Below are 23,361 nucleotides of genomic sequence, written 5' to 3'. Positions count from 1 at the left end.
GTCGTTTCTCAAAGTTTGAATGCGGATCAAATGTATAATTTATTCAAAAAGTAGATGCAGAGAGTGACACAGGGGCGAGTGTTTTAAGCCATAAACAAAAAACACAACAAACCTTGACGAACCTTCCTAAACATTAAAGCTTGTTAAATTGTTAAGAGCGTTTTTGAAACCATTATTGCAATTTAGTAACTCATGTTTTATATTACTGAGCAATTTGTAAAGAAGCTAATGCTTTCTTAAGCATGTTGTTGAATATGTTCAAAGAATAGTGCATTACTTTCCTGGGTTTTCCACTTCATAGCTCTTTTCATTCGGATCAATTTAGAAATATTAATTGACAAAATTGCGTATTGAAAAGGTCACGAAATGTACATACCAAATCCCTGCAGTGCACCCGCCAGCAATTGTGCATCCATGGGAGGATTGCAGTTTGAGTTTGGAAAAATTGTTCCCTGTACCTAAAAAGAACAAATACACATGTTCTGTTTCTATTTTTATTTAAAAAAAGGTTTAAAATAAAACGTGTTATATGCAAACATTTTCTGATAATTTAATAGAAACAATATTCTGTGACATACAGACATATAATCTAAATGTAAAAATCTCTAACAAAAGAAAAGGGAGAGTTAAACTAGGTAAAACCTCTTGTATTCAGAGAGGAGGCCCACTCTGAAGCCGAAAAACACTGCTACTGGTTGTAGAATGTTTTTACAGTAGCACCGTCTCCAGGGGGATGGAAATGTCCTTACAACCATGCACACTAGATGGGGTTAAACCAAAAATAAATGTTATTACAAGTTAGGCATGGCCATGTGTTAAGTGTCTCCTTAGGGATTATGTGGGTATCTGACTTCAAGGGAATTCGCACAAATCTCCAGCAGCGCTATGTGAAGTCTGTGCAACTTGTAGATTTCCACCCACCACAATCGGCAGGAGAAAGAATAGTGGATATCTGTATTTCCAGCTAACTTCCTTCCTTTTTATTTCCACTTCGGAAATATTTTATGTTTGAGAAAAACACCCACATGAAAAATGTGGTATTTTTGTATATTTTCCGTCCTGGCAAACTTCTGACTTTTAATAGTTTATTTACGCATGTTCACAGGTGGAGGTGGTTATGTAATTGTTATGATTTACCTATTCAAACCTTTCCCTTTCTTCTTTCCTCCACCGCTGCATGACTTTATTCTTAGAACATTCTGAATACTGTTTGTTTAGAGTGTTGAGACGTCTATCAGGCTGCCCTGCGTGCCCAGACTGAAGACACTGTTATGAGGTGCTCTGATCTGTGATTATATCAAATAAAGTATTTGACCTCATACGTGGATTTATCTTTAAATGATACTTTTCCATGCCATCTTGCTTCCCATTGATAACTCTAAAAACTACCATTGTTTCAGATTTTTAGGCTGCTCTCCTGCTTTGATCTCTACCCAAATTATTTTAGTGGGCGAACGTCTTGTACTTACTTCAAAGATAACCATCAAATAGAGGGTACTTTGTGAGCAGCAAGGCTGAAGCCGCAATAGAGTGTCTGTTACAAAGGTTGTCTTTTTAAGTTTCTTTTACAAACCCTTTCAACATCAGCAGCTAGGTTTGTTCACTGTACGCTAGTGGTTGTGCTACGAATTACTTTCTTGGCATTGTTTCCTACTCCGATAATAACTTTGCTAGTCATAATCTTTATTCCACTCAAACGGCTTCTTTTTATTGGTGAATAGGTGTATTATCTTGTCAAAGTTTAATATTAATGACTGACAATAGACTAAATGGATAACACGTCTCAACCCCATAGTATTATTATTGGAACTAAACTGGTGGATTGAGGATTTATTTACAGAGATTTATAACACTTTAGATGTTACAATTAAGGATTTTGTGTTGGGCTCATGTGGTTTTCAGGCTGAAATGAAACATCCAGATGCCGGCCCTTTTTTGGAGCTAAATGACTACAGTGATTCCTTTGGCCTCCATTTTGGTTGGACACTGTGCAGTCTAGTTGATCAAACTGGGCAAGATAAAAAGGGACGCTGCGTGAGCGCGCTTGATCCCGTGACAGTGCAGTTAGCTGTATCCCTGCTCGTATTTCAGCTGCTAAATTGCGTTTTTGCACTGATTTGATTTAATTCGTTTTAAAAATGATTTTTTAGAGTTTGCTACTTTGTTTTAACTTGTCTTGTGCAAACTGTATGAATTTGCCTTGTGGAGGGAGGAATAGTTTTCAAGGTTTTAGATTGCTTATGTGTGACAGTTTATAATTTCAATATAATTATGAGTGACATTCAACAACTATGAGTGACACTTTATCGCGACCAAAATCAAGTCCCTGGAAACAGACAATTATCAAAATGTACTCCCATTAGATCAACGAGAAACTTCAAGGAACTCTGTTGCAGGTGCTTTTAAAACTAATATTTATAAATACACAGCACCCTTCAACCCCTCATCTCTGCGCAAGGTGGATTGAACCATAAGTGAGACATATCGAGGCTCAGATCGAACACTTTTTAACCGCCATTTTGGACACTGTGTTGGCTAGTTGATCACATTAGGGAAGATAAAAAGGGACGCTGAGCGCAGCGTACGCGCTGCTGGCGTGCCTAAGGCAAGCCCATCTGGGCCTGTCCACGTCCTAGATGCGACCGGCACCGGAATTGCTGCTGGATGTTCGCCCACTTCCATGCCTCACATTAGGTATTGCAAATCTAGGTTATTAGCTATTGGTAAGTGTGTGAACTGCCACTCCCACTTTTCCATTTCTGCTGATACAGTTTGCCCTGCCTGTAAACACTGTGATTGGTCTGCCTTTCCCCCTCTCCGCGCGGTAGTTGCAGAGAGCATATGGAAACCGGATCCCCTCACCCACTTTGTTCAGACCCTAGGGGAATGTAGCCATTTGAAAGCTGCTCTTCTAAATACCCGATCTATAAAAAAAGACATGAGCTTCAGCTCTTCGACCTTCTAACTGACCTAAAGCCCAACATCATATTTGCCATGGAAACCTGGCTTATTGATGGCTCCAATCCCACTATCGCCCAGTGCAATCCCGCCTGGATATTTGATCCTTAGGAAAGACAGGCCGGGTGGCATGGGAGGGGGCGAGGCCATTATTTTTAAGAATACCTTTACCTGTTCTCTACTACCATTTTCAGAGATAGTGGGGGCCGAGGGACTCAGCTTTCTTCTGACGGTATCGGCCTACCAATCTATTGCCGGCGTAGTGATCTACCGACCACCGGGACCGGCTGGAAAATCCATAGAATCAATTGGACATGTCATTGCCTCTATTGCGGCTAAATACAAGCACTGTCTGGTTCTGGGGGATTTCAATATTCATATGGACCACCCAGATGAACTGGAGACTTCTAGGATGTGTGAATCATTAGGCATTCTTAATTTGTCCCCCTATGTCCTTCTTCCCACCCATGATAGAGGCCACATCTTGGACCAGATTTTTTCCACGTCCAGGATAGTAATGGACGCACCCTTTTCAAAAAAATGGTCACATCATTTCCTGCTCACATTTAGAGTCAACATAGAATCAGACCAGCCGCAACCATACTGCAAGCCGCGTGCAAGCAGTTTCGAGCCTTTTTCTCAGCTCACTGCTGAGGCACTGGATAGTGCACCAAAGCTACACCCTATTCCTTTTAGTGGATCTTGGAGAGCGAGGTGACCTCGTTGTAGAATTGCCTCCTCCTTCGTTCTCAGGAGCTTGCTTTCCCCACTCTCCGGTCTGTCAAGGCCAGTAGAGCCTCGGCCCGTGGTTCACGGAAGCCCTCCAGAAACTCAGAAGTACTTGGAAAAGTCTTGAGAGAGCATGACATGAGAATTTTCATCCTGCGGACACAGGCACTTACGAATTCGCCTTGAAAGCTTACTATTCTAAAGTTTGCAGTGAAAAGAAACATTTTTATCCACTAAAATTGAGGAGGCTAGGAATAAAATTAAGGAACTCTTTAAAATTGTAAAAGACTTTGCTTCTCTGAATGCTCTGGCTAGTCCATTTACCCCCACTTATGATTGGACCAACAGCCTGCCCGTTATTTTGGGGATAAATTAAAATAATTCAAGATTCTTTCAAGGCGCTGCCCCAGGTAGAGGAAGGATACGTAGATGCACTCGCAAGAGTTAGTCCCAACCTTGATCTGTCTCTCTCGCAGTTCCCCCCATCTCATTTGCTAAATCCCTCGAGATTATGAAAGCCTTGAAATCCGGTTCCCCCTTCCACCCCTGTTGAGCGAAAATTCTAGCATCCATTGCCGAGGTGATCAACTCCACTGTTAATTTGGTTCTGAATCCCTGATTGTCTGGGGGCCTCAGAGCTGGAAACATGCAAAAATGTTCCTGCTCTTGAAGAAACCCACAGCTGATGCTTTAGTAGCTGGTAACTACAGGCCTATATGGCTACTGCCTTTTTTCAAATAACAACACTAGGAGAACACTGGTCAACAAAATGGTGAGACTGTTGAGCTAGAAAAACCCCAATGGACTCAGTTCCAATATACTGAGACACGTTCCATCAGCCCACCTCACTGGCGGAGCATCGTCATTTGGGACTGAGATATATAGATACAGTGAAGTGCACCCCTCAATGAGGGGGACTTTGCTCACACTGCATCTAGAGGACACCAAACGGTCCAAGTTCTCAGTAGAGTGGTGCTGAAAAATGTTGAAAAGTGCAGTGCATGAAAAAGTGCGGGTTAAAAATAGCTACCGGAAAACACCACCATCTTTTATTTAGTGTTTGTCAAGTGCCAAGATTAAAAAGAAGTGAAAAAACGGATAGTTTGAAATAATAACTATCTCAAGGCAATAGGATCAGGGTCGACATGTTTCAGCCATAATGGTGAATGTTAACCTGGCTTTCTTCAGGACCTAGTTTGAAAAATGCTACTGCAATGAAGAAGAATTACAGTGTAAATGTAATTAATAAGAACTGGTACGATACCCCTACCAAAGACCTGGAGTACAAGTGACTGTTTCAGTATCCAGAAGATGCAGGGTGTTCATCCATTCCCAGCTTTATGTGGGAGTAGACCTCACCTCACCCGGCAACTGCTCGGTGTGGGAGGCCCCGCTCTGTCCGTCGGTACCTCTGTCTTTGACCAAGCCGGAGGGGAGGTGCCTTTTTTCTCCAAGGTTTTGGAGAAATACTTAAATTCAGTTCTTACGGAATTTGTGGAGGATAACCACCTACATCATCCGAGTCAGTCAGGTTTCAGAGCTAACTTTAGCACTGAGATAGCCTTACTTGAAGTCTCTGAAACCATTAAAACAACTCTGGACTGTGGGGGCAATGCGGTACTGGTACTTTTGAACCTTTCCACGGCTTTTGATACCGTGCCTCATGAACGACTCTTGCAAAGACTTTGGGACTGCGGGATCAGTGGCACAGTACTTTGCTGGTTCACCTCCTTTTTAAGTGACCACCAGCAACTAGTATTGTTCCCCCCTTTCTTGGCTCCCATTTCCACCATGAAAGTCGAAGTCCCTCAGGGCTCAATCCTGAGCCCACCCCTTTTTAATTTGTGTATGTCCCCCCTTGCGCTCCTGGCGGAGGAATTCGGCGCACAAATTGTATCTTTCGCCAGTGACACGCAACTTCTGTTCACCTTTGAGAAGGGCTCTATGTTCAGAGGTAGCGAGATAAATGCCTGCACTACAAAGGTTTTCGCTTAGTTAAGATGAAATCAACTCAAGTGCAACCCGGAGAAGTCGGAGATTATTTTCTTCTTATCCAATCCATATGTGGAAAGGCGCCAATGGTGGCAACAGGATATGTCACCCCGACAACCTCAGTAACTACCGTAAAAAATCTTGGGGTTAAGATGGAGGCTGACATGTCCATGAAATCTCAAATTCAAACTGTTGCTGGTACCTGTTTTGGAGTATTAAAAATACAAAAAAACTTCCTTCCTTTGCTTCCGGTCCCTCACAGGAAGATGTTTGTTCAGGCCCGGATTATTTCAGGTTTGGGCAACGCTAATGTCCTGTATCTGGGCCTTCCTGATTATTTACTAGGCCGCCTACAGATGATTCAGAATGTAGCAGCCAGAGCGATCCTTATGGTAAGCTCTAGGGCTCATATGACCGCCCACTTGAGATTCCTGCATTGGTTTACGGTCCGGAAGAGGATTCATTTTAAAGCTCTAGACCTGGCCTTTAAGGCCCTCCATGACGCACGGGCAACCTACATCCGGAAAAGAGTTCAGCACTATGCCCCTCTAGGCACCTTGCGGTCCTCGGTTGAAGGCCTAGCTATCATCCCGAATTTTTCATGCTCCTTTACGAGTGGCCTCTCTTTTCAAGTGGTTGCAGCCCGGTTATGGAATAGCCTGCCTCTTTCTCTCAGACAGGTACAGTCTCTTCTTGTTTTTAGGAGGAAACTAAAATCCTCGCTGTTTCAACATTAAACTAGCTCTTGTACTTTAGTGCACATTGTCCGTCACAGGGTTCTTCATTGCCGGGAAACTCCTGGGAGTAGCCGTGCACTTTATAAGTACCTGGTAACATAACATAACATAGATGGCCTTGTGGATATTTTATGTCATCTAGTCCAATTAAGACTGTAATTTGCAATATTCTTGCCTGAAGGAGACTTCAATGCAAATTTGAGATTGGTAGCCTTTCGGATCTGATTAATCCATTTGAGAATGCCACTTTAGGATTTTTTTAGAAATGATTTTCAGCAACTCAAAAAACTGACAACAAGACATCTATTTGCCCAACCGTATTGCCAATTACAATTTACATGCCCTTACCAAACATTTACCGAGCAATGTACCAGCTCACCTGGCCTTTGTTATAAGGGGGGTATCGAGCATTACTGATTACCTTGTGATCTTGGCAGATATGGCAAACATATTTGAAGCTTTTACTTACTTCTTGATCTATAAAAGGATAAATAGTGATCGGAATTCACTCACTTCTTAAGTATCGCCTTAGAATAGACCTTATGTTTATAAATAAACTCCTTAAAAATAAATACATATAAAAGTAATCATTCAGCGGCTTTCAGTCGAACCTCTTTAATAATTGTCCTGTGTGACTTACATGTTGTTTCTGTCCTCAGCAGCATATAGCACAGAGGAAGCCATTGGTTCCCTTGTGTGTGCTTAATGGCATTCTGCCCAAGCAGAATATTGTCACTATCAGAGAAAACAGTCCCCTTCAGTAGCAGGACGTGGTGGGCTAATGTGTACTTTTCTTTAAAAAGTATGTTCTTTTTTTTTAACAATGTTTAGCTTATGCCTGCATATTGAAATCTCTAAAATTAATGAGTCGTTTTATTATTAAGTTCCATGACCTTATGAAGGAACTCAATCTGTAGCCTCTTTCCTTTATATGGCCATGGAATTCAGCAATGACTTGTAATATACTTATAATGTATGGCAGGGGGTACTTTATCCTTTTTATCATTTGTGAGTTCCTGCATTACCAGTATAAAAGCCTTTCTTTAATATCCTAATAACAGGCAATTTACAATGTGTCTAGTCACCTGTAATAAAAAATGACGTAGCCGCTCAACCGTAATAACATTAAAGTTGAGTTGTGATATCACAATACCTGCTGCCAGAGCCAGTAGCCAAGCCATAATGGGAGGAAACAAAGCATCATGAAAGCTGCTGTTTAAATAGTGAAAACAAAACCTGGCTTTTCCTTATTTTGTCTTGTTTTTCTAGATCAACAGTGATCAGAATAAAATAGATATTTATGGCAAGGTTTTTATGTTTTTACATGCTTTAGGTAGTTGTAGAAAAAATAGCGGGGCATATTACCAACAACTAGCGATAATTATCGCTATGTTGGGTTAGCGGGAATATTCCTCTCGCCGCCCTTCACCTGTTTTTATCGGTGAGATACCTTGCTATTATCAAGGTTTATCTCAGAAGCGATAAAAAACGGGCGAAATGCGTGAATATCGCTGTCAATACAGCGATATTCAGGCATTACCGTGACAATGCTCTTAGCCATGTTATCCACCTCTCATTGGATAACATGGCTAGGAACTGGTCAGGGCAGGCGTTAGCTTTTGGAGATATTCGCGCTTAGCGCGAATATTTACAAAACTACGCCTGTGTTGATCATAGGCGATAGCGATTGCAGCGACTGTTTTCAGTCGCTGACATTTTGGCACGCCCACTTTGCATGTCATTAGCAATAATTATCGCTGACATGCAAAGCGGGCCCCAAAATGCCCGCTATCGCCTACAGCTTGGTAATATGACGATAAAATTATCGCCGCTTTAGCGGGAAAAAGTCCTGCTAAAGCGGCGATAATGGCCCTTGGTAATATGCCCCAGAATCCCTCTGCATGTGTCTACATTTTCTGAGCCACACCATTTTTTAATGTGACTAGTTCTAAAATTTGTTTACAACAATAATCTAGGTGCTTTTTGGTGTTTGCAGTACAGATTCTACTTTTATTCTTCATGTCTGCAAACATCCTATCTCTTTCACCAAGGATTTAAATGATTTGTTGGAAAGGTGATGGTGTGACCATCTTTTATAAGCGATAAAGGGCCAGATGTACTAAGCGACTTGTAAATGGTTTTTTGTATATAATAATTCCTTTTCTGGAGTCTGAAAAATTTCTTCAATTCCTAAAATGTGAATGGAAATAGATTCTGATTCAGTCCCCAAAACTACTCCCATGTGACTAGCAATATCCTAATACTGTACAGCGGAGGGTACTATATCCCATACTTAATAGCTGAGCATTGACAATGGCAATAGATCTGAATTAGTGAATGCCTGTGTTTGTACACAATAGTACATTAAAGCCAGTCCTGTTGGCTTTTCCATTGCATTTTTTATTAATGGGAATACAGAGTGCTGAGAAAATTATGTAGTGTAGGGAATCTTATTAGTAAAATAAGGAGATTAAAATGGCAGGAATTACATATTCGCATACCCACACACCAGTGGTCTTTTGAAGTATGCCAGAGAGCTCTCAAATGTTGTCTCCCCTACTAGAACTTTATACAGATGTAGCCGATGTATTGATCCTTCTGGTGAGGGAGATTATTAAACAGCAATGTGTTCGAATTAACATATAATGCATTGCAGAAAAATATGAAAAAACTCTATTTTGGAATATTAAATGTCTGAAGAATATAGCAGGGAAAAATTGTTGAGCATGTCCGAGCTGAGGCAAAAAAACAATGTAGATCGTGAGATTGTTTCCACAAGCTGCACCCCCAGTTACTCCTTTGAGGTTTGTGAGTTCAGTTACCATAGGATCGATCATGATAGGTGAGACACAGAGGTTTGAATGACTATCTTTATTCAAGCACAGTTCAAAGCATCCTCTATATCATGCCAAGCCACAAAGTGTTTTTTAAGCACAGTCTGTGACATATACGCCCCTGATAAATGACATATTCCCATCCCTCCAAGAGGTCCTCTTGCTATAGGTCCAGTCCATGAGAAGAAGAGAGAAATGTCATGAAAAAAACAAAAATTGGACCACTCCATATCCCCACCCCTACATTGATTTTCTCCAAAAAGCCCTCACCATTCATAGTACTCAATCAGAAGAGAACCATCCTGAACTCATATTTAGCACTAAGTACTGTATACTCTAATTTATAGAAGGTGTATTAGTAGGTGACACTGCTCTGCTTTCCTTAAGTTCCAATCATTAAAGAGATTTTCTGTGTAGCTTGTTCCCTCTTCGTTTGTTTTCTTTTCCTATCAGTGATATTTGAGGGTGATTCAACACTGGCTATAACCCTATGAAAAGGAGCTATACCCTTCTACTCTCATGATGGGGCTCTGCGTATAAGTCTATCTTTTAATTGTGAGTCCCCTGCCGGCTTTCACAATCCGACTCTTGCTGTATCCAGAGGACATATCTCAGCTCCCTACCCAAACTAAACATACAAATGCAGGATTCTACAGGGGTAGAGCTGGCACAACTGCACCTGAGACATGCTTTCAAACAGCAAACTTGTTCAATGACATTTTAGGAAAGTCCTTCTGTTTGCAGGAGGCTGACATCAGCACCTGCTTAAGTGGGATCGGATGCCATCTTATAGCTATGCACAACAAAAATGTTTACCAGTCTCAATAAGGGGTTATTTCTGTGGACACATGTATGGGCCAATATAAACCAATCTGTTAATGATATTCCACATTTTAATAAATATTTGTCTTAATGAGAGCATTTCAGTGCCTTTGCCAAAACTGTTATTTTCAGTTATTTCAGACAGTCCTAGACCCCTCCCCCCAAAAGAAAATCTGAATGGGCACCTTTGGAGTTATTAAACACAATGAAGTATTATGGGTTCTACTATTAACTAACATATTATTTGTAATATGCAGTGAATCCTCTCTACTCTAATCTTGATACCTTGAGCATCCAAAAAATTGGATAGGGAGCAGACAATAGCATTGTAGTGATATGGGAGAAAAGGAGAAACGATGTTTTGGTAGGGAAAGGCTATAGAGGCTGCCCAGCATGTTAATTTGATAATACTGTTTTGTTTCAATATAGTGCCTCATGCTGCACATGTGTCAATACTAGGTGATATTAATATATGTTACTGTCATCCAGCTTAATGGTACACAACTGATTGACCTTGGAAGACGTGAATTGTAATTCACCAAGTTTCAGTGGTGAGTGATCAGCCCTCTGGGATATCTTGCCATCATGTGCTAATGTGTATTACTATAAGTGATGGGTAATTGGGACTATAAAGAAGACCATGCATTATCAAGAGTGGTTTGGCAGTCCTGAGACTACATTAACTCAGGTGGCATCTCCTTCGAGTTTGTTAGTGCGCATGGATATAGGGCCACCGGAGAGAGGAACGAGACCTTATTAACAAGGAAAACAGAAGCATAGTACCACCATACTTTGCTAAAAGGTGAGCATGTCTCAGGAGAATGCTGTCAATGAAGAGGGACCAAGGTTGGTGTGAAATTGCAAAAACTTTCTGGAATATGGTGAGAGAAGGGATCCACAGGGCTTAGTTGTAAACTATTTTCTGATTCCTAAAGCACAGCATAAGAAGTGGGTGAGGGTATTTCATCATATGAAAATGTGTGTCCTATATGTAGGTCTGGCTTTCTAGTTATTCTAAAAGAGTTCACTAAGAACATTGATATTAGAGTAGGTATTATGTTATATCCTGCTCTTCCTCTCTCTTTGTGCTCTTCCTCTCTCTTTGTCCCTCCTTAGTGTTAGTGTCTGCTTGTCTATGTCATGTCTCTGTGATGTCATCCAGGATTCTACCTGTTGCTGTTCAAGGGATTTATCAGTTACCTGGAGGCTGAGCAGGAAGTTATCTGCTCCCGGTGGGGTTTCTTACCATATTACATTCCTACCTGAATGCTGTACCTTCTATCTAATCTCAAGAATAAATATACTACATGTACATTACAACAAGGACCCTTCATCTTTATTTTATTGAATTTAACACTGGCGACGAGTTCTTAGTGATGATGAGCTAGAGTGATGCTCAATTTTGATGTTTATTTCTGTTATAAACCACGTATAGTGCTCTATTGTTAGAGGTGTTCATGTGCTTGCTATTAGAAGCCAAAGGGGCTTAATTTTATTGTCATTTCAGATGAACCACTTATAGTGCTCTATGGTTAGAGGAGTTCATCTATTTACTGTAAGGAGCCGCAGGGCTCAGTTTTATTGCTGATTTTCTGTTACTTACTGTGAGGAGCTGCATGTTCTCAGTTTTATTCTATTGATAGAGAAGTTGCACATTTTCTGTGAAGAGCCGTTTTGTCATGAACCACTTTTACTGTGCTCTATGTTTAGAGGAGTTCATGTATTTACTTTGAGGAGTTGGGCTCATTTTATTGTGCTTTATTTTGGAGGAATCGAAAATATTCGAATTTGAGGAATTGATATTTCATTTTCTATCTACGGTACTGAGCCATACTGTACCCTTGCTCATTTGTATTGAGATGTTCGGTTTTCATTTCATTTAAGCTTACATTCTTTTGTTAGCTTACGGTGCTTGTACAACCTTTGTGCCTGCGCCCCTTTGATATTACCTCTTCTTTCCATCTTGTTGAAGAGGGTGTTTATTTCTGGGACATATATGTTCTTTCTTCTGCCTTTCTGCTTCTGCCATCTGTTTCATATTATCCATTTTTTCAATCAAAGGAGGGAGGTGTGTTATATCCTGCTCTTCCTCTCTCTTTGTGCTCTTCCTCTCTCTTTGTCCCTCCTTAGTGTTAGTGTCTGCTTGTCTATGTCATGTCTCTGTGATGTCATCCAGGATTCTACCTGTTGCTGTTCAAGGGATTTATCAGTTACCTGGAGGCTGAGCAGGAAGTTATCTGCTCCCGGTGGGGTTTCTTACCATATTACATTCCTACCTGAATGCTGTACCTTCTATCTAATCTCAAGAATAAATATACTACATGTACATTACAACAAGGACCCTTCATCTTTATTTTATTGAATTTAACATATTAGTATGTGCTAAAGTGGACAGCATTGTACATTAAGTAGGCCATTTTGAAAATACAGCAAGAATTGATGAGGAGCTAGTGAGAGATGAGCAGCGAAAACTGATCTTGGTCTTCATGCAAGATTCCTAGAATCATTCTGGAATGAAAGGTTTGGTTTGAAATCATCGAGATTACTCTTGTTTTTGAAAAGCCAGAGAGAGTACATTTGTATAATGTAGCCTGACTGTTATTATGCCTGAACACAAGTATGGGTCAGAGTTTGGGAGGAAGTCTATTCCGTGCCTTAGAAAGTGCCCCACTGTGTACTGCAAGAATCCTTCTTAACATACCACCTATTCATCTTATATATGCAGCCTCTAGCAAACATTCTTCAATTTCCATTTACAAATATCCTGGTGACACCCAGCTATGCCACTGAGTGTCTGAGCTATCAAACATGCTAACTCAGAATTATTTCCTCTGTAATCTAGCAACCTTGATGCAATCACTCTCATTAAATGGACCCTTAAAAGACCACGGGGCATATTATCAATACCCAGCGATAATTATCGCGGAGCGCGCTTAGCGCGCTTTAAATTATCGCCGGCTATTGCTGGAATATATCGCCAAGCTAGCGCTGTACTATCAACTCTTAGCACTATGGCGATAAATATTCCAGGGATAGCTGGGTTTTCCATGGAACATTGCTGGTTTTCCAGCGATGTTCCATGTAAAACAGCAATAACTTTATGATAAGGCCCAGTGGCCTTAGCCCCACAATCCACTTACCATGTTAAGTATGCCTTAGTCAGGAATTTAACAGACGTTTAATTCCTGTGTTAAGGCATTGTTAACGTCATTTTAAATATCCCTACCCCTCATTGATAATATCGCGAAGTTGGGTTAGCGATATTTTACCCCGGAGTTTTGTCAGGCACGCCTCCTTTGCATTTCATTAACGATGTGATGCGAGGCGTGCTGACTATGGGCCCTAAGGCAAGGAAACACGCGCTAGCGTGTCCTTGTTAATAAAGCGATAATACTATTACCGCTTTTCGCCCGAAAAAGGACACTAAAGCGGCGATAATGTTATCGCCAGCCCTTGATAATATGCCCCCACATTCCTTCTCCTATTCTCATCTGAGCTCGCTCTTACATCCAGAAATAGCTGACAACTCCATATCATTTAGGTATATACTCAACCCTGGCTCAATATACAAAATAATTTGTTTACTTCTTAGACAAGAGCAACTTCCTAAATTACCACATTGCCAAGCTAGCCAAATCAGCATCCTCCCAAATCCACCTGCAAAGAAAACTAAAACCTACCAGCCTCCTAAATACTTCAGAGCTACTATGGCTTTTGCGCCCCATTCACCACCACCATCGACCTCATTGCACCCTACGCCATCGCCTCCACGGAATACACACTCATCTGAGACCTAAACTTCCACCTCGACAACCCCAGCGACCCCAACTCCACTGCCCTCCTGGACAACCTCGCCAACATGGGACTGAAACAGCTCGTCACCATGCCTACCCACAAGGCAGGATACACCTTCGACCCCATCTTCACAGGAGGAAACAACATCAACTTCAGCCACAGTACGCAACCCTCATGGATGTCCACTACTGCGTACACTTCCTCGTCGACAAACCCAAGCCACCCAAACCTGCTCTACGCCCTCCGTGAAGGAACTGGCACAAAGTCTCCAAGGATCAGCTCAATTCCACCCTCAACCAGGACACCCCCACCACCGCCACAGACACCAACATAGCAGCCAGGGAACTGCACAAATGGATCTCCAACTGCGCAGACAAGCTGGCCCCCTTAGCGAATCTGACAGACAGCACCCCAGGAAGGCCGCCTGGTTCACCATTGACCTCCAAGAAGCCATACGCACCTTCAGACCTCACCACCTACAAGAATGCCATGACTTAATACCACCAACGCATCAGGACCACCAAAAGAACCTTCATCCAAAACGAAATCTCCAGCAACTCCAAGGAACTCTTCAGCATCGTCCAGGAATTCACCAAGTCACCCAGCGAAACCATGTACATCACCCCTTCCCAGGACCTCTATGACAAGCTCAGATCTAACCTCCATCTGAAAATAAAGAGCCTATACAACAAATTCAACTGACATACACCCGACTCCACAACCTCTCCCCCTTCTGGCAAAGCCAGCCAGCCCACCATCTCCTCCTGGACACTGGTCATGACTGAAGAGACTACCTCAACCATGAAAGGCATCCACTTGGGGCCCCCACTGGCACCTGCCTTCCCCACATCTTCCACAGAGCCGCCAATGCAATCGCTCCAGAACTACGACGCACCAACAACGCCACCTTCAAGACCGGCACCATCCCCTATGACTGGAAACGCGCAGAAGTCAGATCCTTGCTCCAGAAGCCCTCAGCAGGTCCCACAGATCTCAAAAACTACCGGCCCATCTCCCTCCTCACCTTCGCGGCAAAAGTCACTGAAAAGACCGTCAACGCTCAATTAACAAGGTTCATTGACGACAACTCCATCCTCAACTCCTCCCTGTCCTGATTCCACAGCAACCACAGCACCGAGACCGCCCTACTCACCGCCACAGATGACATCCGCACCCTCCACGACAATGGACCCACCCCGACCCTGATCCTACTTGACCTCTCAGCAGCATTCAACACTGTCTCCCACCGCACACTTGCCGCCGACTCCACAATGCCGGCATACAAGGAACCGCCCTTGGCTGAATCTGCTCATTCCTCATTGGCAGAAGTGAAAGAACCATAGTTAACGGAAGACTGCCACCCTTCCTCTCCAAACCCACGGAAATCAGCTGTGGTGTACCCCAGAGATCATCTCTCAGTCCAACCCTCTTCAACATCTACATGACCCCCCCTTGTCACCATTGTCAGACAGCACGGACTCAGCATAGTATCCTACGCCGATGACACCAGCTCATCCTCTCCCTCACCAAGGACCCCACCACCACCAGAGTCAACTTCCAGGAAGGAATGAAGGATGTCACATCCTGGATGAGCAACAGCTACCTGAAGCTCAACTCAGAGAAGACAGAAGTCCTCTTCCTTGAACCCTCCCCCTCTGCATAGGACAACACCTGGTCGCCCACCGCCCTTGGCAGCCCCGACCCCCACCTGAAACCTCTGCATTGTACTCGACTCCTCCCTCTCCATGAACCGACAGTCAATGCCGTCACCGCCAGCTGCTTCAACAGTCTCCGCATCCTCCAAAAGACCTTCAAATGGATCCCCCAGAGTCATGAAGACTGTCACCTATGCACTCATAACTAGCAGACTGGACTACGGAAACATCCTCTATGCCACAATCAACAAGTCTCTACTCTGCAAGCTCCAAACAATACAGAATACTGCAGCCAGAATCATCCTCAGCATCCCTCGACACAAACACATAAGCCAACACCTACAGAACCTCCACTGACTCCCCGCGGAGAAGATAGTCACATTCAAAATACTCACCCATGCCTACAATTGCCTCCACAACACCTGATCCCAATACCTCAATGAGAGAATCTCCTTCCACGTACCCAAGAGAAACCTCCAATCCACTAACCTGACCCTTGTTGAAACCCGACTCATCCGTTGAGCCGGAATAGGAGGAAGAGCCTTCTGCTTCAACGTGGCTAAGATCTGAAATGAGCTCCCGATCAACATCAGACGCGCCTCATCCCTGAACGTCTTCAGGAAGACACTCAAGGCCTGGCTCTTCAACTGAACCAACTGAACGGAGCTGCTTACACCTCCCCACCACTGCCTTGAGACCCTCGCGGGTGAGTAGTGCGCGCACAATTCTCCTGATTGATTGATTGATTGATTGACCCCTTTGAGCCCTACTACATCCAGTGGTTCAGCTAGTTGCAAAAGCAAAGAAGCAAAGAAATCAGATCACATCTCCCCTATGTAAAAACACCTTCTCTGGCTCCCTCTAGTAGCTAGAGTTGATTTCTAGGTTGTGTGCATTACACAAAGAGCAATCCACACCAGTCTAGTGGCCTACTACCTATCTGAACAATCAATAAATTCAAGCTGATGGGAAGTTAATGAAAAACTAAAGGCAGAAATTATCGAAACCTATGAAATCCCCAAAAATGAAAAAACTAAAACTTCAAATCAGGCATTCCCCTGTCAAGCTTCTAGGGGTCTATTACAATGTCTGCCTGCCACCGCAACAGCAACAGGGACTGCCCGCCATAGATGCAACGATCCCGCCATACAAATTAGGATGCACCCGCTACACTGCCGGGCGCATCCCGTATTTTTTACATAGCGGTGGGTGGTGTTGTAAGCAGCACCCGCTGCAATGTAAAAAATGCATGTTGTGCATTCGCATGCACGTGACAGGCACCGTGTGGTGCCTGCCACCTTGCGCATGCAAATGCAGGGGGTACCATAGGTACCCCTCCAACAACCTGGGGGCCTGCAACGGGCCCCCAAAAGCAAAGACCGCATGCCTTTACATGGCGGCAACCTCCCCATAGAAAGGCTGATCTCTGCCATCAACATATTATGGATGGCGGTGTCTTGCAGACACCGCCACCATTGTATGCCCCTTTTCCGCCCAAGTCGACCGGCGGAAAAGCGGCGGACAGTCTTTCCGTCCGCTGTGGGCCACCCAGCCATACTAATATGACGGGAGGTCAATCAGGCATAGATGGCGGGCGGATCGCCCCCTCCGGGCCTGCGGTAGCTACCGCCGGCCCGGCGGGGGCCATCCGCCCGCCATCATAATAGACCCCCAAGTCTGTGGATTACTCTTCCAAATCACAGAAGATTAAGGGGCCATATGTACAACCCTTTCATTTTGCGCTTTGCAATTTGCAACACATTGCAAATCGCAAATTGTGAGGCGCTAAATGAAATGTACAACAGTGTGTTTACACTGTTTTTTTGTGATTCCCAATGGGGTCGCAAATTGTGAGCTCATTAATATTAATGAGCCTCTCGCAATTTGTGAGCCCATTGTGAATGACAGCCCTCCCAGGGATGGTGGCCGGCTGGTTTCAGCAGACCACTATGTCTGGGACTACTTTTTAATAAAGCAGCTTTATTTTTTTTTAATGCAGCCATTTTCCTAAAAGGAAAACAGGATGAAAAAAAAAAATGAAATGCTTTTGTTTCATATTTTAAGGGCAGGGAGTGGTCCCTGGGGCCATTGCCTTCCCTTAAAACATTTTTTTGCATGCATTTCCAAAGGGGAAGAGGTCCCCTGGGGACCACTTCCCATTTGCAAATGCATTACCACCTACTTGAAATAGGTGGTAATTGCGAGTGTTTTGCAACCGCAATTGCGTCGCAAAACATTAGTTGCTTTTGAGGAAACATGTAATTAATGACTTCATTAATGACAACGGGCCTTATTATGAGTTTGGCGATTCTACAGCGAACTGTGCAATGCACCATCCACTGTGGGACTGCCAACCCGTGGTGCGACCACCCGCCAGATGAGGTGTTTATTCCTGGTCTGACAGGGATTCCTGCAACGGTCTGAGAGTGGTGATCTGTCAGGCTCATAAAAGAGACTAAGAGGCAGACCGCTGCTCGCAGAGCACCGCCTGCACCTCCCTGCAAAGTGTGGTATACATGCCACACTGTGCAGAAACTGAGGGTGAATATTTACAGGGTTGAACTACATGTGCCCCCACATGCACCCAAGGCCCAGAGGCACAAGGGGGCACAGCTGGACCCTCTTTGTTGTCACACCGCCCAACCTTTTCACGAGAGTCGCACCACCTTGAAAAGGGTGGCGGTGAGGCAACTCAAAATATGTTCCGGGGTGCTGCTGCTGCTGCACCACCAGCATATTTGGCCTCAGACCACTGCAAGATGCTGCGGGATCCTTTATCCACAGCAGTCTTAGTGGTCCTGCGGCGGTCAGACCGCCACACACGTAATACTGCAACCGGGCCTGCAGTGTCCTGCGGTGGTCTGACCGCCACCACAGGTTCAGTGGTTCCATGGAGCGCCAAACTTATAATAAGTCTCCAAAATATAATCAAATTCATCAAACCTATTTGAATAACATCAAACAGGCTAAAAAGCTGTATTTGACAAATAGGATCAACAAAGCTGCAAACTCCAACAAAGAGCTTTATAAAATACTGAAGGAGTTAACCACTCCTCATTCTGATCAGCCCACCTATACCCCCACGCAAGAATGGGTAGATACACTGTCTTCTTTCTTTAATGAAAAGGTCAAATCTATTCATAGGTCTTTTCCTCATCACAAAGTTAATGATGTAGATCTTCATCTAGCAACGATCACTGATTCTACTCTGCCTTTATTACTGGATTTTAAAGCATTCACTCCAGAAGAAGTCTCCATAGCTCTAGTTAAGATTAAATCAGGTGCCCCATCAGACTTCCTCCCTCCCCGCTCCTACACAAACATAGCCTCTCTTTTTATAGCTAAACTCACAGAGACATTCAACATGTCTCTAGCTCAGGCTACCGTTCCTACCAGATGGAAAGCAGCTCAAGTAAAGCCCATCCTAAAAAAGCCAGCATCTGACCCAATGGTACTGGGAAACTACTGCCCAATCTCACTGCTGCCATATGTTGGAAAGCTACTCCAGTCCCTGGTTATTGAACCCATTTAGAAAGTCATGGAATTCCTAATCCATCACAATCAGGGTTTAGGGCGGCACAAAGTACAGAAACATCAGTAGTAGAGGTAGTTGATAATGTCAGGCTGGCATTGAACAATAGGCAAACAGCCATGCTAGTCCTTTTGGATCTGTCAGCCGCATTTGACACCATCTCCCATAGCATTTTAGAACAACAGCTCTGGGAGGTGGGAAGGGCCCTCGACTGGTTCAGGAACTATCTTATGAATCGGAAAGCAACAGTACACCCTGGTCTCATGTAGTCGGGCTGTAAGCATAGGGGTGCCACAGGGTTCGATCTTTATCCCTATGCTTTTCAACCTCTAAGTAACACTATTGGCCAGGGTAATCAGGTCCTATGGCTTTGAGGTGTGTCCTACACGGACAACACTCAGTTTGGCCTTGACCCCATAGAGTTTTAAAAATGTATGATCCATATCAACAGCTCAATGGGAAGCAACAGCCTGCAAATAAATGGAAGCAAGATGGAGATCATCCTGTTTGGAAAAGCTGATTAGTACTGGTCTAGCGACTGGTGGCCCCAAACTTTAGGCCCATGTCCATCCCCAAAACCAGTAGTACGCAACATTGGAATAACAATTGACAATAATTATCAATGAAAAACCATGTAAACTTGGTAATAGACACCTGTTACGGGATTTTGTGGAAACTACACAAAATCTTTCAATGGATTCCAATTGAATCCAGAAACCCGTTGGTACAGGGGCTTTTTGTAAGCCGTATAGGCTATGGGAATGCCTTACTAACCGCTATAAACAAAGATCTCCTTTCAAAACTTCAGATTTTGCAGAACACCGCTGCTAGACTTATTCTGAATCTCCCCCCAAGAACCACATCAGCCCGGAGCCTGAGAAGTTTGCTCTCAGTAAAAAAGAGAGGCTTCTTCAAAATTCTATGTCTTGCCCACAAGAGCTTATGGAACCGGACCAAGCTATTTAGCTAAGAAATTGAATTGGTATCATCCAAGCAGACTATTAAGATCCAGTACCAAACAGCTTCTTACTCCACGACGGATTCTCAGGACAAGAAATGGTGGTTGATCTTGATCTTTTTCTTTTCTTGTACCGGGATTACGTGACAGGGAGGCCGCTGGTCCTTAATAAGATTACAACCAGATCACGGTGAAGGAAGGGAATTGTATACAAAGAAACTTCCCGACAACAAGAGGAGAACAAAAATACGTCTTCTCCAGACTCCACGAAGGGGTCTTTAATCAACTTGCAGAAAGAAAATTGTATATGAATACTCTAACCATTGGTGGTCACCCCAGGTACAGCGAATATATCAAGAATATACAAACATCTTGATACAGGTGGATAATTTATAAATAAAGTCCGCCAATCAGAAAAGGTACAACTAAAATAAAGAGAAGTTGTTTTAAAACATTTTGTGCCATTAGACACATCCAGAAATTGAAGTGAATTTTTAACAAAAACCGTCCTGAAGAAGGTGTTCCCATACACGAAAAACACCGAAACGCCGCGTCGACTTTTGGTTTTTATTTTGCATTGTGTGTTGTATAATCATGTAATATTGTTATTATGTACTGTAAAGAGAAATTGTTTTAATAAATCACTGTTTTTATCAATTCTGTACACAGTTTGTTTGTAAGGCCACAGGACTTTAGGAGAGACTGAGTAACCCAAGGTAATTGACCCTCAGCCTAGATTGAAAGCTGGGTCATACTGTTGTAATTTAGCGACAGGATTATGCTTTAGGTCGGGTGGAACACCGAGACATAAAGGATATCCTCAACTCTAGGGACTTTTTTCTTTTTAATACCCGCCCTCTGGAAGAAGCTCCCGTCCCAGCTTCTAACCATTTCTAATCACAAGCACTTCCACAAGAAATTAAAAACTTGGTTATTTGACCATCAATAACACTGCTATATCAGCCCTCTAGCCCATATGGAGTCTCCACAAGAGCCATGAGACCTTTTTGGTGATTTGTGCGCTCAATAAGTTCCTCTGACTTTGACTTTAATACTTTGAAGCATCTGATTCTTGGTACTGCAAAGTCCAGGATCCTGTGCTCTAGGAGGGGTGGGGAACTGCGTTCTCTGTACTACAAAAGTGCCAGCGCAAACCAGCAGTGCAGGATATTTTAAAGCAGCTGATACGTGGGACTACATAGTCCACAATACCTTGGTCAAGGAGGGAAGGAGGACTGCTTACTCTGCACTACAAAGGCACTAGCACAACCCACAGCATGGGATTCTATGAAGTGGGGGGTCCTTAGGACTACATAGTTCATGATCCCTTGCTCTTGAAGGGGAGGGGGACTGACTTATCTGCACTAAAAGGGCACCAAACATGACCCAGCAGCATGGGAATCACCTGGACAAAGACCCGGCCAAGAGCGGGCCAGTCTGCACCTGTGAGGACGGAAGAGCCTGGGCCACCTCTCTGACCTTTCACTTGACGTCTGGTTGTAAAGATTGCCTGCCATGTGCAAAAAGAGAGAAGTATCCATTCTCACTGAGGCCAGCAGTGGTAAAAAAACATCTTCCTTTTTAAACTCTATTGAATATTTTCTTGCTTGAGCAGTTGGTGTACTTGAGGCTCAAATTGAAGAGACTGAAAATTGTCTAAATGATCATCCAGAAAACCCATGACAAATTATAGAGGTACTTCTCACTGGCACTTATGGAAAGATATTTGAGATGCCCTGTTTCGCTAGTAAGAAGAGCATAATGGCAAGTTCTGTGTTTCTTTTTTTTATTTTTTTATTTTTATTGACATTTTACAACATTTTTTCCCCCCCACGCCGCGCCAGACCAAAAAAAAAAAATCATAATTTCTCATTACTCATTTACAGATGGTACATCATACAATAATAACATTTCTTTCAAAATATGATATAGAATAACAGAATCAACAAAGAAATCCTGATTTAAGACTACCAACTAAAACATTAAGGGCCCGATTCACAGAATGAACTTACTACTTTTGGCATTCACAGAATGCACTTACTACTTTTGGTATTCACAGAATGAACTTACTCATTTCGGTATTCACAGAAGTTAGGACTACTAACTTTAGGACTCCTAAATGCCTTCTGTGAATACCGAAAGTCTTAAAATTAGGATTTTTCTCAATTTAGTAGTAGTAAAGTTAGGACTACTAACTTTAGGACGCCTAAATGCCTTCTGTGAATACCGAAAGTCTTAAAATTAGGATTTTTCTAAATTTAGTAGTAGTAAAGTTAGGACTACTAACTTTAGGACGCCTAAATGCCTTCTGTGAATACCGAAAGTCTTAAAATTAGGATTTTTCTCAATTTAGTAGTAGTAAAGTTAGGACTACTAACTTTAGGACGCCTAAATGCCTTCTGTGAATACCGAAAGTCTTAAAATTAGGATTTTTCTAAATTTAGTAGTAGTAAAGTTAGGACTACTAACTTTAGGACGCCTAAATGCCTTCTGTGAATACCGAAAGTCTTAAAATTAGGATTTTTCTCAATTTAGTTGTAGTAAAGTTAGGACTACTAACTTTAGGACGCCTAAATGCCTTCTGTGAATACCGAAAGTCTTAAAATTAGGATTTTTCTCAATTTAGAAGTAGTAAAGTTAGGACTCCTAACTTTACTACTACTAAATTGAGACAAATCGTAGTTTTAAGACTTTCGGTATTCACAGAAGGCATTTAGGCGTCCTAAAGTTAGTAGTCCTATCTCTACTACTACTAAATTGAGAAAAATCCTAATTCTAAGACTTTCGGTATTCATAGAAGGCATTTAGGAGTCCTAAAGTTAGTAGTCCTAACTTCTGTGAATACCGAAATGAGTAAGTTCATTCTGTGAATACCAAAAGTAGTAAGTGCATTCTGTGAATGCCAAAAGTAGTAAGTTCATTCTGTGAATCGGGCCCTAAGTATTTAAAGTAGAAGAGAAAGAAGAGAAGACTTAACATTCCCTTCATCAGGACCTGCTACCTTGCATTGCCCCCTTATACATTTAACATCCTGTCTTTCCAATCGGCAATCGGCTTCCATATCTGTAACCCAAATACTCTCCCTTTTTTACCCTTTCTAGCGTAAATAGCCCTCTCAAGGTTGTGCATGTACAATAGCTTAGCCAGCCACTGCTGAAAAGAGGGAGCCAGTTTATCTTTCCATACAGACGCTATGCAAAGGCGTAGTACGGCCATTGCCACAAATATGAAACCACCTGCAGTATGTTGTTGTGTATTATGGTCCTCGAGGCCTAGAGTAATTACATCGGGTGTCAATTTCACTTTAAAGGCCAGTGATTTATCACAAAACATTTCAATACTATTTATG

The 23,361-nt window shown here is 42.9% G+C and overlaps 1 protein-coding gene across 2 annotated transcripts in view; it reads right to left on the bottom strand.

Annotated features, from left to right (window-relative positions):
• Window positions 1-23,361, bottom strand: part of ANXA10 (annexin A10) — a 479,763-nt gene that overhangs the window by 353,400 nt on the left and 103,002 nt on the right. For both annotated transcript variants that reach the window (XM_086962400.1, XM_086962401.1), the window contains exon 2: window positions 377-458. In XM_086962400.1, coding sequence (XP_086818526.1) covers window positions 377-458 — 82 coding nt within the window. The remainder of the gene's footprint in view (window positions 1-376; window positions 459-23,361) is intronic.

The sequence above is a fragment of the Lissotriton vulgaris genome, chromosome 3_1 (assembly GCF_964263255.1).
Source record: "Lissotriton vulgaris chromosome 3_1, aLisVul1.2, whole genome shotgun sequence".
Lineage (NCBI taxonomy): Eukaryota > Metazoa > Chordata > Amphibia > Caudata > Salamandridae > Lissotriton > Lissotriton vulgaris.
Note: the sequence above shows the minus strand (reverse complement) of the source record. Positions and strands in the feature narration are given on the sequence as shown.